Source organism: Rosa rugosa, chromosome 5, assembly GCF_958449725.1.
Source record: "Rosa rugosa chromosome 5, drRosRugo1.1, whole genome shotgun sequence".
Taxonomy (NCBI): Eukaryota; Viridiplantae; Streptophyta; class Magnoliopsida; order Rosales; family Rosaceae; genus Rosa; species Rosa rugosa.
The window spans coordinates 25,859,587-25,875,574 of record NC_084824.1 but is presented as its reverse complement, the minus strand read 5'-3'; the positions used below and the strand labels follow the sequence as shown (position 1 = coordinate 25,875,574).

At 40.1% G+C, this 15,988-nt stretch overlaps 1 protein-coding gene across 1 annotated transcript; it reads right to left on the bottom strand.

Moving 5' to 3' along the window:
• Window positions 1-9,501: 9,501 nt before the first annotated feature.
• Window positions 9,502-13,949, bottom strand: LOC133711439 (F-box/kelch-repeat protein At3g23880-like). The gene is made up of 5 exons (XM_062137565.1): window positions 13,942-13,949; window positions 13,488-13,547; window positions 12,713-12,722; window positions 11,487-12,655; window positions 9,502-9,776 (listed from the first exon to the last, which is right to left on the bottom strand). Exons 1-4 carry the CDS (start codon window positions 13,947-13,949, stop codon window positions 11,495-11,497), a joined length of 1,239 nt encoding a protein of 412 aa, XP_061993549.1. The 3' UTR covers window positions 9,502-9,776; window positions 11,487-11,494.
• Window positions 13,950-15,988: the final 2,039 nt, after the last annotated feature.

Sequence of the window (15,988 nt, the reverse complement as noted above, 5' to 3'; positions counted from 1 at the left end):
TGTTAGGGTATGAGAGGGAGTGGCATGATGTGGTTTATTAATTAGGTTGAAGGCAAAATTGTCATTTTAGGTTTAAATGGGGTGAGTGGGCACACAAATATGTTAGTGGAATAAGTGGGTTCATGTTGGATCAAATTTGGGCATGTGCTCAAGACCCCTAAATTATGAGCACGGGGTAATGGTTCCCACGTGCAAGGTTTTAAATATCTATCGGAACTTTGAAAAATGGAGATAACGGAAATATCGGGGATATAGGAGAAAGTATATCGTTTTTGAAAGAGTCAATTTATTAGAATTACATATAAATACATATGAATGTCAATTTCATCTATATCCAAAAAGAGACTCTAGGTGGTTGAAATAAAACCACTCGCTGGTCTACGAAAATGCAATAATCAGACTAAGACAGATGACCCATATAGTACGAATTGAAGTGATGAACATGATAGTTATAGATGCATAGTCAATACTCTGTACTCTGTTCTCATCTTGTCATCCATATATGGTTCCTTCTGCAAAGTCATCATTTGAATAATTGAACCTTTATCTTCTTTCTTTTATTCAACTACAGAGTACAGAGTTACAGACATAGTCACAGACTACATAGTACCAAATCTCTCCTCACACAGATTTGCATTTGGAGAATTACTCCTCACCTAGATTCGCCTTGAGGGTATTTCTCCTCATCTAGATTCGCCTTGAGGGGATATTTCTACCCACCTAGATTCGCCTTGAGGGGATTTCTCCTCACGCAGATTTGTCTTGAGGATATCTCTCTTCACACAGATTTGGATTTAGAGAATTACTGAGTTTTTTCTATTTTTTGTTTTTTTTTTTCATCAGATTTTACAGATATTTCTTCACTTTATCGGGGATATATCCCAAATATCTAATATATCGAGGATATTTGACGATGTCGAAGAAATTTCACAGAAACGGTAGAAGATAAGATATGCACCCCCTAAGATATATCAGGCCGTCGAAAAAAGGGAGATATCGAGAAATATATCGGAAATATCACAGATATTTCAAACCTAGCCCACGTGTTTTAGGCTCCAATTAGGGGTCATCATTTGCCCTTCGACCCTAAGCACGCCCTAAGCCCGCCTGATCTGACCCTTGCATTCGGGCTGGCTGGCCCGACCCTTTCTCAAATAGTACCGGGTATGGGTCATGCAAATGAAGCATGGTCCGTTCCCGTTAGGTCTAAGCTCGGCCCGACCCTTTGAGCCGGCCCAATTAGGGACTAATAATTTTCTATTTTTTCTATTTTTAATTTTTTTTAAAATTTTTTTATAACATACAACTTATCTCTCTCTTTGTAATTGATTTCGTAAGCTTTATTTTCTTTTCTTTTTGTTTCCTTTGTTAGACAACAATTAATTTTGGGAGATTTATAGGGATAGTTAATTGAATATTACATAACTAATATTTACAAATGTTATTACGTTAATTCCAATATATATATATATATATATATATATATATATATATATATATATATATATATATATATATATATATATATATAGTAGACCTCCTTATTTTTACCAAAACACCATTGAACATGAGATACAACAATCTGTTACTCTACTTTTTATCTCTATCTTCAATAATGAGAAGAAAGAATCAAAATAACATAATATTGCTCTCTTATGAGTAGGTCTCTCCTCCACCAAAATTAATTAGAGAGTTGGTTCTCGATCTTGATATGTTCCTGGAATCCCTTTAAATTTGCGAAAAGATGGATTTCAAGGGTTTTGGGTTGGAAGATCAAGTAATAACTGTATCATAATATTCAATAAATTTAGTTTAAGGAAATTCCAAATCAGATTGTTTTGAATTTATTTTTGTATTGAATGGTGGGCCATGTATAGAAATTATTATTTTTACTTAATTATTTTAGATAAATTATAAAACTATATAGGCAATATAAGGAAATTCCGAAAAGAGAAAAAACAATTTAATTGAATGTTATATTTGGGAGAGGTAAGAAGTGTTCAAGTAAAACCCTAATTTGTGTTTGGCCCAAACTCTAGGTTACTTGACCTAGTGGTAATAGGGTTTAATTAGAAGAATCTAGAGATTATCTTTCCTTGTATGATTCAGACTCTATGCATTGTAATCCTCTATATAAAGAGGCCCCTATTATCAATAAGAATATACAGCAATTTTCTCTCAATTTCTGATTCCCTAAAACACGTTATGAGCATGACGCCCTAATCCTGAAACCCTAAATTCGTAGCCTCCAAATCCCAGAAACCTTCGCAGCCCACCTTGAAGCTCTTAGTTCCAGGAGTCCAGAACCGGCGGAAATACACCAAACCGGCCTCCGGAAGTGATAGATTTTCCCCCACCCGGTTCAAAGCTTTCCCTTCTGCATCCGATATCCATACTCCACCATCAGAAGCACCTTGACCCCAGATCCCCAGAACCGGAAAAATTATTCCCGGAACCGGCCAAAAGACGTCTAGACCGACCATCAGAAGCGCTGCATCTTCAGCCCTTGCATCAGCCAGCCCTGCGCAGCCTCAGCCCAGAAAATACTGAAGTAGCCCGGCCCAGCAGAAGAAACCCTAGGCCTAGAAGCACAGCAGGAGCTCGGCCCAAAGTCAGAAGCCCAGCAGCCTGAAGCCAACTGACGTCAGCCCTGCGCCATCACCCACGTCAGCATCCAGTCAGCCCTGCTGCGTCAGCAACTGATCTGCCACATCAGCAGAAGGTGCCACATCAGCAGCTATGTCAACCACCGCGGGCGACTTTTTCCGGCCAAATTTTCTGACGACCTATTTAGAGGTTTTTTTTTTCTAAAAGTTCCAGTTTTTTTTAGAGTTTTTAAATTCAATTTCTCTTCTTTTTATCGGGGACTTGCAACCTCCCTTCTTCTACTCCCATTTCTTCTTCATAAGGGAGACCAAAAGCCGAACTATGGGGGTTCGTGCTCATTCCAAGCTTGGAGCTTGAAGAGTCCTCCAAACTTAGAGTTTGTTGAGAAGAAAAACGATCGACTACATACATCATTGTTTCGATCTAATCCAAAATCCCTATTGGAATCGGTTTTTCTTGGAAGCGTCTACGCTCGGAAAAACCCTAATTTCTTGGAAGCGACTACGCTCAGAAATTTCTATTGCTTTCATGGTAACCTTTTTCTCTCCGAAACTAACCCTATTTTCTTGTTGTTTTTCAGGATGAGTAACCTGAACAAGTTGAGCTTCGCTCCACTAGAGACAACAAGCGCAGGATACCACAAGTGGGTCCGCGATGTGCACCAGCATCTTAAGGCTGATGGGATCCTGAGTACGATCCAAGAGCCAAGTCAGAACATGCTTACTCCTCAACAAGCTGCTGCTTTTGAAGCAAATAGAGCTACGAGAGAGGCTAATGAAGCAAAAGCCATTATTCTCATGACAAGGCACATGAATGACGTGCTCCAAAATGAGTACCTCAATGAGGAAGACCCAAGAAAACTATGGGTAGAACTCGAGCAGTGTTTTGGCAACATTCGTGACTCCCTGCTTCCAGACTTAGAAGTGAGAGGGCATAGCCTCCGCTTCTGTGATTTCAAGTCTGTACTAGACTACAATTCGGAAGCACTTCGTATCAAGTCTTTGATGGAATTATGTGGGCAGAAAATCACTGATACGATGTTGATCGAGAAGACTCTCTCCACCTTCCCCGTCTCTGCATTGATGATAGCCAAGAACTATCGGATTGATGTCAATGCTAGACGCATCACAAGATTTCATGAGCTAATTGGTGCCATGAACGTAGCTGAAAAGCACGACAACATACTTGTGAAGAACTATAACTCTAGACCCGTGGGAACCAAGTCAATTCCGGAGTCTAATTATAGTCGCGCCTCCAAGGGAGGAAGCAAGGAGTGAAACCCAAGGAGTAGGGATAATTCTAGACTTTCTGGTCCATATTCTCGCCCTAAAGAGGAAGGAAACCGCCAAGATAGGCGTGCACAGAACCGTGGAGGTAAACGTGTGAGAGAGAGAGAGGCCAAGCCTCTGGTTATGGTGGTGACGCCACCAAAGGCAATAACCTTCAACAAGGCGCTCCTAAAATGCCTCGATCAAGGGAGCCTGACCATAATGATGCTTGTCTCAGGTGTGGACTACCAGGACATTGGGCAAGAGCGTGTAAAACATCCCAGAATGTTGCAAACACATACAAGATGTATCGTGAAGCAAGGGAGGCAAATTACATGGAACAAGAAGATCAAGATGGCGATCTCGATCTAAGGGTGGAAGACTTCAAGGATCAAGACCCAGAAACTGGCGATTTTGATTAAGTCTTTTTATTTTCCAAGAGATGTAGGCAATTGCCATATTATTTTTAGTAGATGCCAATGGTTTAATCTTTCTTCAAAGTAGGCGAACTCAATGTAAGTGTGATGTCTAGGAAGGTTTTGAGATAAGTGGTACTTAAGCGAGCTTTGCTCCACCGACATCTCTCTACTCACCTGGTCATATTTACATTGGAATTACCGAAAGGAGTTGGATGACCGCCATTGTTTTGCATTAGCTAGTCTATTGGATTAGATTTTCTTTGGTTAAAGAAACGATGATGTAATTCCGTTTGGCTTATTAATAAAAGTTGAGTTCTTTTCTTTATGACTCCTTTTTTTAATTACGAGCTTTTCTTTTAGGAATGGATTCTGGAGAACTACAATGTCTTGCGGATAGTGCGACTACGTACACCATTCTACGCCATAGGAAATTATTCTTAGAGATGTTGCCTACACATTCCTCTGTGACTACGATGGCTGGGCCAGCAGGTTTAGTTCAAGGACATGGAATCGCCCAATTCCTATTGCCAAATGACACCTTGATTAAAGTCACTGAAGCTCTCTACACTCCTAAGGCAAATCGAACCTTATTGAGCTTCAAAGAGATATAAGAGCCAACGGATTCCATGCGGAAACGCATAATGAGAATGGAAAAGAGTTCATTTGCATTACCTCTAATGATTGTGGACGGAAGCGCATCTTAGAGAAGCTTATGTGTCAGTCTAGTGGACTTTATGTCACTACAATTCGACCAATTGAATCCAATAATGTCATAAGAGAAGATCGGACTTTATGTCACTACAATTCGACCAATTGAATCCAATAATGTCATAAGAGAAGATCTCTTGGATTCTGACACATACTGGCTTTGGCATGACCGACTAGGACATCTTGGTCGTGATATGATGCTCCATATACTAAAGACTTCACACGGACATCCATTCTTCAGAGTGAGAAGAAGCAAGAATCGAAAATTGATTCCAGGACTTAGTAAGACAGCAGCCACCGCAGCATCTGGCGCTGCAGCTGTCTTGGGATGCCATAGGGCCGCCCAAGTCCCTTGTGACGACGCCATAAATGGCGCCAACCATGAGCATGACGCCATGGTTATTCCTCCCAATGGCCATGACGCCATACATACTAATTCCCATGGCTCCAAAGCCATGATGGGAGATGTAGTCACACATTTTGCTTCTAATAGCGCTACAGACGCTCAGGCCCAACCAAAATCCTCATTGGTTGCTTCTAAGGCCCCTCGCTCGTTTTGCAGAGCCTGTTCCTTCGGGAAATTAGGACCGAGACCATCCTACACAAAGGATCCTAAAATACTCATCCGTTCTTACAGAGAATCCAAGGGGATATCTGTGGACCAATTCAACCATCATGCGGACCTTTTAAATACTTTATGGTATTGGTTGATGCGTCGACACGCTGGTCACATGTCGCGTTGTTGTCCACTCGAAATGCTGCTTATGCTAAACTCCTCGCCCAGATTATCCGTCTACGGGCTCACTACCCTGACCATCCTATTAAGTCAATTCGACTTGATAATGCTGGGGAGTTTACATCAAAAACATTCGATGACTATTGCATGTCACTAGGGATTGATGTAGAGCATCCAGTTCCCCATGTTCATACCCAAAATGGTCTCGCTATCAAACGACTACAGATGATAGCACGGACATTGGTTATGCACACCAATCTCCCTGTTTCTGCTTGGGGATATGCAATATTGCATTTATGTGCCTATTACGCCGCCACAGTGTACTAAGATGGGTCCACAACGACGAATGGGCATTTATGTTGGATATGAATCTCTCCAACTATCGTCCGCTACCTTGAACCCTTGACAGACGATCTCTTTACCGCTAGATTTACGGATTGTCACTTTGATGACACAGTCTTCCCATCGTTAGGGGGAGATAAGAACACAGATGTTCAACAGGAACGACAGGAATTGTCGTGGTCTGTCCCCACTATGTCTCATCTCGATCCCCATACCGCACAGTCCAAACTCGAAGTGTGATGAATAATCGAGCTCCAGAACGTAGCAGACACTCTGCCTGATGTGTTTACTGATGTTGCCAAAGTGACGAGATCACACATACCTGCTGCAAACATGCCTGCAAGGATTGATGTCCCGAATACTGGACATCACACCACTCTTGTGACACCAGGAAATGGCATCATTGCCCAGAATGGCAATGATGTGGCGTCTACGGCCGCAGGTCCCGCAAGGAAGCGCGGTAGACCGATTGGTTCGAAGGATTCTAGCCCTAGAAAGAGAGCGAATGAGGCACAAATAAATTCTTTGATCATCAATACTCAAAATCCATCCCATGAGAATGTTCCAGATTATGTTTATGTCCAAGAGACATCATTGGGGGACGCCTCAATGTCAGAACCTATTCCTGAGAACGTAGAGATCTCTGTAAATTACACTAGTGTACATGGGACGTGGGAAAGAAGCTCCATCATCATTGATGATATATTCGCGTATTCAGTGGCGCGTGAGATTATTGAGACCGATGACATCGAACCACGCTCCGTTGATGAATGCCAACGTAGAGCTGATTGGCCAAAATGGAAAGATGCGATCCAGGCATAACTTGATTCTCTAGCGAAAAGAAAGGTATTTGGCAAAGTTGTACCAATACCGCCCAACACCAAACCAGTTGGTCACAAATGGGTATTCGTTAGAAAGCGTAATGAGAGAAAAGAGATTGTACGATACAAAGCTCGCCTTGTGGCGCAAGGCTTCTCACAACGCCTTGGAATCGACTATGAAGAGACCTATTCTCCCGTAATGGACGTCAGAAAGTTCCGCTACCTTGTCAGTTTGGTAGTTTCTGAAAAACTGAACATGCAGCTTATGGATGTGGTTACTGCGTATCTATATGGGAATCTAGATACAGAAATATACATGAAGGTCCCAGATGGACTTCAGTTACCCAAATCAAGTAGCTCTAAACCACGGAGCGCGTTTGCGATTAGATTGAAACGCTCACTATATGGATTGAAACAATCCGGGCGGATGTGGTATAACCGTCTAAGTGACTACTTGATTGGTAAGGGATATGTCAACAATGAACTATGCCCATGTGTGTTCATAAAAAGGACAAGTTCCGGATTTGCAATAGTAGCGCTTTATGTCGATGACATGAATATAATTGGTACCCTTAAAGAGTTAAGGGAAACCGCTGAACACTTGAAATCCGAGTTTGAGATGAAAGATCTTGGGAAAACACGGTTTTGCCTCGGTTTGGAACTTGAGCACCGTAGAGATGGTATCCTGATTCATCAATCAACTTATACCCAAAAGATGCTTAGGCGTTTCAACACTGACAAGATTAAGCTTTCAAGCACCCCAATGGTCGTTCGTAGTCGTGATCCAAAGAAGGATCCATTTCGTCCAAAAGATGATGGTGAAGAAGTGCCATACCTAAGTGAAATAGGCGCAGTATTGAACTTAGCACAATGCACAAGACCGGACATCTCATTCGCTGTGAACTTGCTAGCTAGATATAGCTCTGCGCCAACACGACGCCATTGGACTGGTGTTAAAGATATCTTTCGATACCTAAGTGGTACGATTGATATGGGCTTGTTCTATCCCTACAAAGAGAAGATGGATTCGGACCCATCAAGTGCTAGGGACGCCACACATGGTGGACTGCATCCCCTCTCCCCATCCTAAAACGATATAAGTGTTTTGGAAGGTTTTGCTGATGCTGGGTACCTCTCTGACCCACACAAAGGTCACTCCCAAACTGGTTATGTTTTCACCATGGGAAAGACAGCGATATCTTAGAGGTTTACAAAGCAGACCTTAGTCGCTACCTCTTCGAATCATGAAGAGATTATTGCTCTTCACGAAGCAGTTCGTGAATGTATATGGCTTCGATCCATAGTTACGCATGTTCGAAGCAATTGTGGTCTGAAGTCTACCACAGATGAGCCAACGAACATTTATGAGGATAATGCTGCTTGCATTGAACAAATGAAGCAAGGCTACATCAAAGGCGACAACACCAAGCACATATCACCTAAATTCTTCTACAATCAGCAACAACAGAAGCTCCTCAAGATCAAAGTGAACTAGGTTCGATCTGAAGACAATGTGGCAGACTTGTTTACTAAGTCATTGCCTAAATCCACGTTCAAGAAACATGTGGCAAGAATTGGCATGTGGAAATTATCTGAACTCCCATGATCGCAGTCATCAGGGGGAGATGTCTACATGTTCGTCTCGAAGCGTGAAAGGTGTGTTGTGCTCTTTTTCCCCTTCGACCGAGGTTATTTTTGTCCCACTGGGTTTTTGTTACTCGGCAAGGTTTTTAGCGAGGCAACGAGAGAAGCACCGCGTTTGGGCAACACAAGAGGGAGTGTTCAAGTAAAACCCTAATTTGTGTTTGGCCTAAACTCTAGGTTACTTGGCCTAAACTCTAGGTTACTTGACCTAGTGGTAATAGGGTTTAATTAGAAGAATCTAGAGATTATCTTTCCTTGTATGATTCAGACTCTATGCATTGTAATCCTCTATATAAAGAGACCTCTATTATCAATGAGAATACACAGCAATTTTCTCTCAATTTCTGATTCCCTAAAACAAGAAGCGTTTTTTTTTTTTTTCCTATTTTTCTGTCTTTGTCCTTATTTCTTTTCATATGACTTGACAAAATCTATTAATAATTAAAAAAAGTTAGAGGTCCAAGTATCAAATTTAGGGTCACTAGACTACCCTATTAAATATAATTAAAAAAAGAAATTCTTAGATTACCTATATAACCATTGAGTTACATTTTGAGAAAAAAAAGTAAAAATCATGCATTTCTTTTCGTTAAACAAAATAAGGCCCTTTTTGGCCCTATCCGAAGGCCGGCCCGACCCGACCCTTTCAGCCCTAACGGCTCGAGCCTTTCAAGTGGATAAGGCTTAGCATATTTAAGCTATGACCCTAAATTTCGTTGACTTTGATTAGGCCCGGCCCTACCCGACCTGACCCTAAGCTCTAAAATTTAGAGTAGGGTCGGCCCTTGTCCGACCATGATGACCCCTAGTTCCAATCCTACCAAAAAAAACCATTACCAACAATAGAATCAAATAAATTAGCAGTTATTCTGTAACATGAAAAAGAACGAAACTTGTAAAAATAGAATTAATTCATTCATAGTAGAAGTAGGATTCAACATCTTAAAAAACAAAATAACTCAGAGCACGAAGGGGTTTATCTTGATCCTAGGAAGCCTTTGGGTTCCCCTTGACAAAGTCAAAAAAAAAAAAAAAAAAAAAAAAAAAAAAACACTCAGAGCACGAAGGACCCTCCTAATAGCAAAGGCCTAAACAAGAAAGGGAGGGTAAACCGTAACAAAAGAAGCAAAAGGAATGCTTCAATGATAGTTCTTGTCCCACAGAATATTGAGTTGACAGCGTAATGTTTCTTCTGAAGCTCATTAGATGCCTCAGTATAGCACATCAATTCCTGAAATCAGATTAAACAATATGCAGTAGTTAATAAGAGAAAATCACCGACCCATAACATGAATGCAAACTGCATAACATCACTAAAACAGGGTCTCTCCCTTGAAACTATGGCAATATCATTATCACTATGACAAAATTTACCAATGCATAAAACTTTTTTTTTTCTCTTATGAGAAACGAAACTATTATTAAAGATACAAAAACTATACATAACAATGAAGAAGGCAAAAACTATAGAACCTAAACAGAAGTTCCCAAAAACAGCAGAAAAAAAGACTTCCTGAAATCTATAGATACAATGGCCCACAATGAAGCCCAAAACAGACACTCATTACTGATCTACCATCTGACCCATCCCATTATCAAATGCCCTCCTATTCGGCTATTCCTTTGTATGCACATAACCCAGAAGATTGTCAACAGACCACATTTCCCAAAATCCACAGCCCTTATTTTTACTCCAAGAGAAGTAATGAATTACATAAAACAAGAGAATCCCATTTTAAACTCGCTTCCCTATATATATGTAACCATAAATATTAGGAAACTGGTCACTAAAGGAAAAACTGATCATTACTTTCCTCAGCATCCTTACCCTCAGCATCCTTACACATAAGAAACCAGTGCGGAAAAGATAACATGACATTCACCTTCTCTGAACTACCTGATAACTAACTGACACTCTAGACGAGAGTACTTTTAGCATTCCATATTACAAGGGAACATGTTAAGAGAAAAATAGAGTTCCCCAACAAAAGCTTTGAAAAAGATTTACAAGAAAAGACTCCAGCCTCCAAATCTCATATCTAAATCTGAAAGGAGAATGCTACAAGCTCACCTACTTCCTGCTCATCGAGATTTCTTTGGATCCCAAAATACCCAAAATATTAGCTAAAAGATATTTAAATCAATGCACATCACAAATGCTTCATTCCTGCCTCAAAGCAGATTTACACCAAATCTAACATCATACCAAACTAGTGAAAATAACAAACCAGTGTACCTAAACATAATCTAAATCTACAAGCTTTTGCAACGGAAAAACATCACAGCAACTATAGCATGACCAAGACCTCGATACTTAAAATATTTCTGACTAATAGTCAATCATCTTCTCAATAGAACAAGTGCTCAAAATAATTAAAGAAATTGAAGCAATGCTGGTAAGTTTCACATTCCCTTGAGTAGAATTATCAACCAGTCCATTGTTCAAATATTGGTAAAAAAAAAAAAAAGAATCTTTTAACTTTTGATTAGTTCCTACTCATGGAACATATGATATTTGGCTAGAACCTGGCAAATGAAAGTCTTTTTGGCTGAGTCAACTTCCATAATACAGACACAAAACAAAAATAAAATATTATTTTGAAATACCAGTGATTAATAATATAAATATCATTAGTACAAATATCCATCAGTTAGTATCACAAGACGAAAAAGATGATAGTCCAACTAAATATATTAGTGATACACACCAACGTCTGATTTAAAAGAGAATGGGAATAGCCAACTCTCCTACAGCACAAAATTTAGAAGGGGCTTGCCACTTATCTCAGTAATAACAAAACTTGGAAAAAAGAAGTAATCAAAATTGAAGGGAGACAAGTTAAGACCAAGATAAATAATCTGCAATTAGTTGGCAAAGTAAACATAATTGCACCAAAGCGACCCATCAGTAATCAGTAATTAAATTACTTGAATATATTACCTTTGGTTCTAACCCTTGATGATGTCTTTCAGCAAAACAAAGCTTGGAGTATGTGCAATTTCTTGAAACACTAATGGTAATCCATTGACAGGAACCCATTTATACCTCTTTGTTCCAAGATCATAAGTATGAATTTCCCAATCACGTAACATCAACACTTGCCCCTTGTTTGTAGACATCAAGACTCGAGAATCACTTGCCTTTTCAATTTCAAGCTCTTTGGTCCAAGACCCCTCAACACCATAATCCTTCATGACCCAAACACTGATGACACCTCTTCTGCGAAGAAATATGGACAGCCAACCGTTGAAGATTTCAACGGTTTTGATTTTTAAAGCACTAGGATGTGGTGGCAACTCTTGGAAGCGCTCATTTTCGACATCAAAGGCAAATATCGAAACCGAATCCTTGCAAGACTCACCAATCCAGTGAAGAAATCCATTAAGATACACCCCCTTTGAATCAGCATCCCCTAAAACATTAAACCCCAAATCCCCAATGGTTCTCCAAACCCCAGAGCCAACAGTCATGACCTTCACCTCCCTTTTATTAGTAGGACCTTCACTCGGATACTTAAACATGACTATCTTGTACACATCACTGATAGGACTATACCCTAAGCCACAAAAAAAGGAGCATTTCATTTCAGGCGTTGGAAGAGTCAGAGACTCACCAGTAATGGGATTGTAAATGTAAAGACGCCAAGGATTAGGCCAGTCATTGTATATGCAGAGGAATCCATTGCATGAACCGATGACCTGGCCGGAAATGAGAGCATTGCGGTCTCCAGAAAGCTTGGTCAAGCAGTCGTCTTCGGTTTTCGGCCTGTCCCAGAACTCGAACATATTTCTGTCGGATGCCTTTTCGAAGTCGAAAATGACGAGGCTCTTGAGATAACAAGTGTCTCGGAGCAGAAGGTAAGTGGGTGTTCGTGAAAGGAGGCTTTTGGTGAAATGAGGGTCGGAAAGCAACCGGCGCCAAGACTTGCATACACACTTGCATTGGGCGAGCCATTTCGTTGGGATTTTGCAGAAGAACTCCAGCACTATGCGGTTTGGCAGTCGGAGAATGTGATGCTCTTCTTCTACTTCGTCTTCTTGGTTTGGAGGGATGTCAGTGTTCTTGGTTTGGAGGGATGTCAGTGTTCGATGGTCGGTGGCTGTGGGAAACTTTGGTTTTTTTCATCGATGATTTACGATGAAAGAAAGCGACCCTTCGCTGCGTACCTGAGTAGTACTGTAGTAGATAAGAGATCAGAGGTAGAATGGGATAAAAAAAACAGTGCAAATTTTAGTATAAATAATACCAATTGTCAGGGACAAGAACAAAAGCCACAAACTAATAGATGATTTTTCTCTATAACCCAAAGCTATGGCTCTTTCTTTTGTCCCTCACGCTAGCTCTGTGGATGAAGTCATATGAATTTACTCCATATAGGTAAATGTAAAATTTAAAGAAATGAAAATTAGAGAAGATTTAAGGATAGAGAAAATGGTCACTTTGCCCCCAACTGTGACTGTCTTGTTTCTTTTCAGTTTTTATTAACAACAATGGCCACCTGTAATTGAGGAAATAGAAGATTATAGAAGAAAATTATAGAAGATTATAGATGGATGGCAGCCTGTAATTAAAAGAAAACAGAAGGGTAAAACTGCCACTTCATTTCGACATGGAATGAACAGTGCTAGGGGCTTTAGATATATGTATAATGCCTGTTAGAATCTTTTCTTAAAATAGTTTACCGGATAATCGTATAAACATAGTCAAGGCGATGTCATCCGCAATGGTTATGTTATCCGCAGCAACAAAGCTGCTCTCTGTTTAATTATCGGAGATTCTAACGGTACTTCTTTAGTAGCAAGCTCAAAAATTTTGAGTATTATTAATGTCTTGCTCGCTGAAAGTCTTGCTCTTTGTGATGGTCTTTGTCAAGCCTAACGAAGTGGTGTTAAAAAAAGTCCAAGTGGAAGGTGACTCATAAACTCTTTTCAATTGCATTACCTGGTCAATTTTCTATTCTTTGGAGGCTCAAGTTTCTCATTGGAGACATTAGAAAGTTTTCTACATGTTTTGGAGATATCAAGTTTTAATCACATCTCTAGAGAAGTCAACTTTGTTGTTGATTCCTTAGCAAAAATGGGTTATAATTTGGGTGCAAGTCGTATATGGAGCCATGATCTTCCCAATGCCATGGCTGCTGCTGCTTTATTTGACCCGAACATCTCCCTTGATCCAATATGGTCCTTGTAGCTCATAATGACATCTTTGCATAATTTTGAAATATATTTGTGCGTGCATTTACGATTTCTCGTTTTACCTTATTCCTTACCCATTGGTTGAATTCCTACTCGCCTTACCCGACGCTTACTCGTCAACCATCTCACCGACTTTCAAAAGCATAATTTATTTACTCCTTATATTTTTCAAACTCGAGCAAAATTCCGACCAAACTTACCTTGCCATTTTTTTTTATCTACATACAAGTTTGGTAAGGCCCAATTCTTATTTAGTCTTGCCAACATTTTTAATTTTTGAGTTTTCTTTTATTTATTTGTTCAACTTTTACATCATATTGGTTTTTACACCCTATTTTTCCTATCACATGCCTTAGTTGATCCAAACCCTTTTCTGCCCGCGCATTGAGCTTGCTTCTACCTATACAAAGCCGGAAAGCCCAAGTCTTTCCTTCACTTTCACGTTCTCGTCAAATTGGGCAGAGGGAACTGTTCAGCTCCTCCCTTCCACGTTCCCAGCATGCATATGGTCACTCCTCCAAGAACATCACTCCAGATATTCAAAAGGGAGAGTCCCAAACCAGAGACTGTCGTCCACCCTCCTCTTCTCGCCCTTTCTCTCTTTGCTGGGCACATCAGTGTGTTTGCATGCCTCTAAATTCCTAGTTAGGGACCTCCGATCAAAAAACTTTCTTCAACAAAGTTGTTCGCCTATGTCTCCTCTATCTAGCCTCCAAATTTCAGCTCCATCGGAGTCGATTTGAGACCTGTACACCCCTCAAAGAAGAAGCTGTTCGGAAGCGAGCCTGTTCCGGATTTCTGCTTGAATTCCCTCTCTTGCTCTACCCGAATCCCTCACATCTTACTTGAGACTGATACAAACACTTGGGAAGATTCTGGAACCATCAAGTTCCCCTTTCTTTCCTCGAATTTAGGCTCAATACATTCAAAACAACTCTTCCACATATTGATAAGTTTCTGTTTCACTCTGCATGTTCGAGATGGAGCAAATTTCTTGACCTGCAACTGGGCTCGATCCAATCAGCTCCCTCAGCTCTCTTTCCTGTTGAAATCCTCAAGAGAAACTCACCTTTTTTATTAGTCTTTGGTGAGTATCATTTTTTCCATAAAACTCTATATATTTTTGGTTGTTATTACGAATTCTTGAAGATTATGAACTTGTCACTGCTGTTGTTGGTATCTTGCTGCCTTAATTTTGATTTCTCATCCATTCTAATGTCTAGGGATTCTGCTAGGTCATGGCTGCACCTTGAGTATTAGAATCGTATTTGGTTCAAATGTTATTTGTTGTTTGTAGCTGTCCAAATATCATGTTTCAATGCATTATGTCATCGAGCTACAGCACCTGCCCATATAGTATTAGAAAGTAACTTGAGCTATAGATCATTAGGAGCATTAGACATGCCTCTTAAGTGTGTGGGGTTAGCTTCGACTGGCCATATTGGGTACCAAATTAAAGAACTTTGAGCAAAAGAGCAACTTTCTGCAGTTTTTCACTTTTCGGTACATTCTAACCCAGTTGCATTTATTTCAAAACTGGTGCTAAACCACTCGGAATTTGGGATCAGTTTCTTCGAGAGAAATATATTAGACACATAGATGAACATTCCGGATTTTGAATCAACTCAAAAGAATTTTTCTAGAATTAGTTATGAATTTTTGAAGAAGGTGTATAGAAGCTGGTATTTCTGGACAGAATCTGCACATTGTTTTACTTTAGCCTTTAAAACCTTTACTCTTTGTTTGGTTTCACTTGAAATTCATTAACCATTTCAATCTTACTGAGTTGGTTGTCAAGCCATCCTTCTTTCAAAATTTCCCAAGAATTTGTCTCAAGTGCTTTGAACCCTTTTCCTTGGCCATTAACAGTTCCTACTTATACTCTGTTTCCCAGCTTTTGACAACTTATCTTCGAAAGGTGTTTTTGCCACTTTTTCCTGAAAAACCAACTCTCCCTTAGTGCCCAAATGGTCTGGTTATTAGCTAGTCAATTAGGTTAAAGGAAAGGTTCTCCTTGGAGAGTATTGCGTGTGAATAGCTAGCCTAGTTTATCGTTATTAATGTCGCTTATTGATCTAGGCTCGATACTGTGGTGGAATCTTGTGAAGTTGGTGGTCGCTATAAGGTTGCATTGAGGCCAAGTGCTGCAAGAGAAAGCTCGAGTTCCAGGTAGGGGATGCATTTAACTCTATCTATGCTTTTCTTGCATATACTATGTTTTATATGAGGCCTCTTGCATGTTTTGGA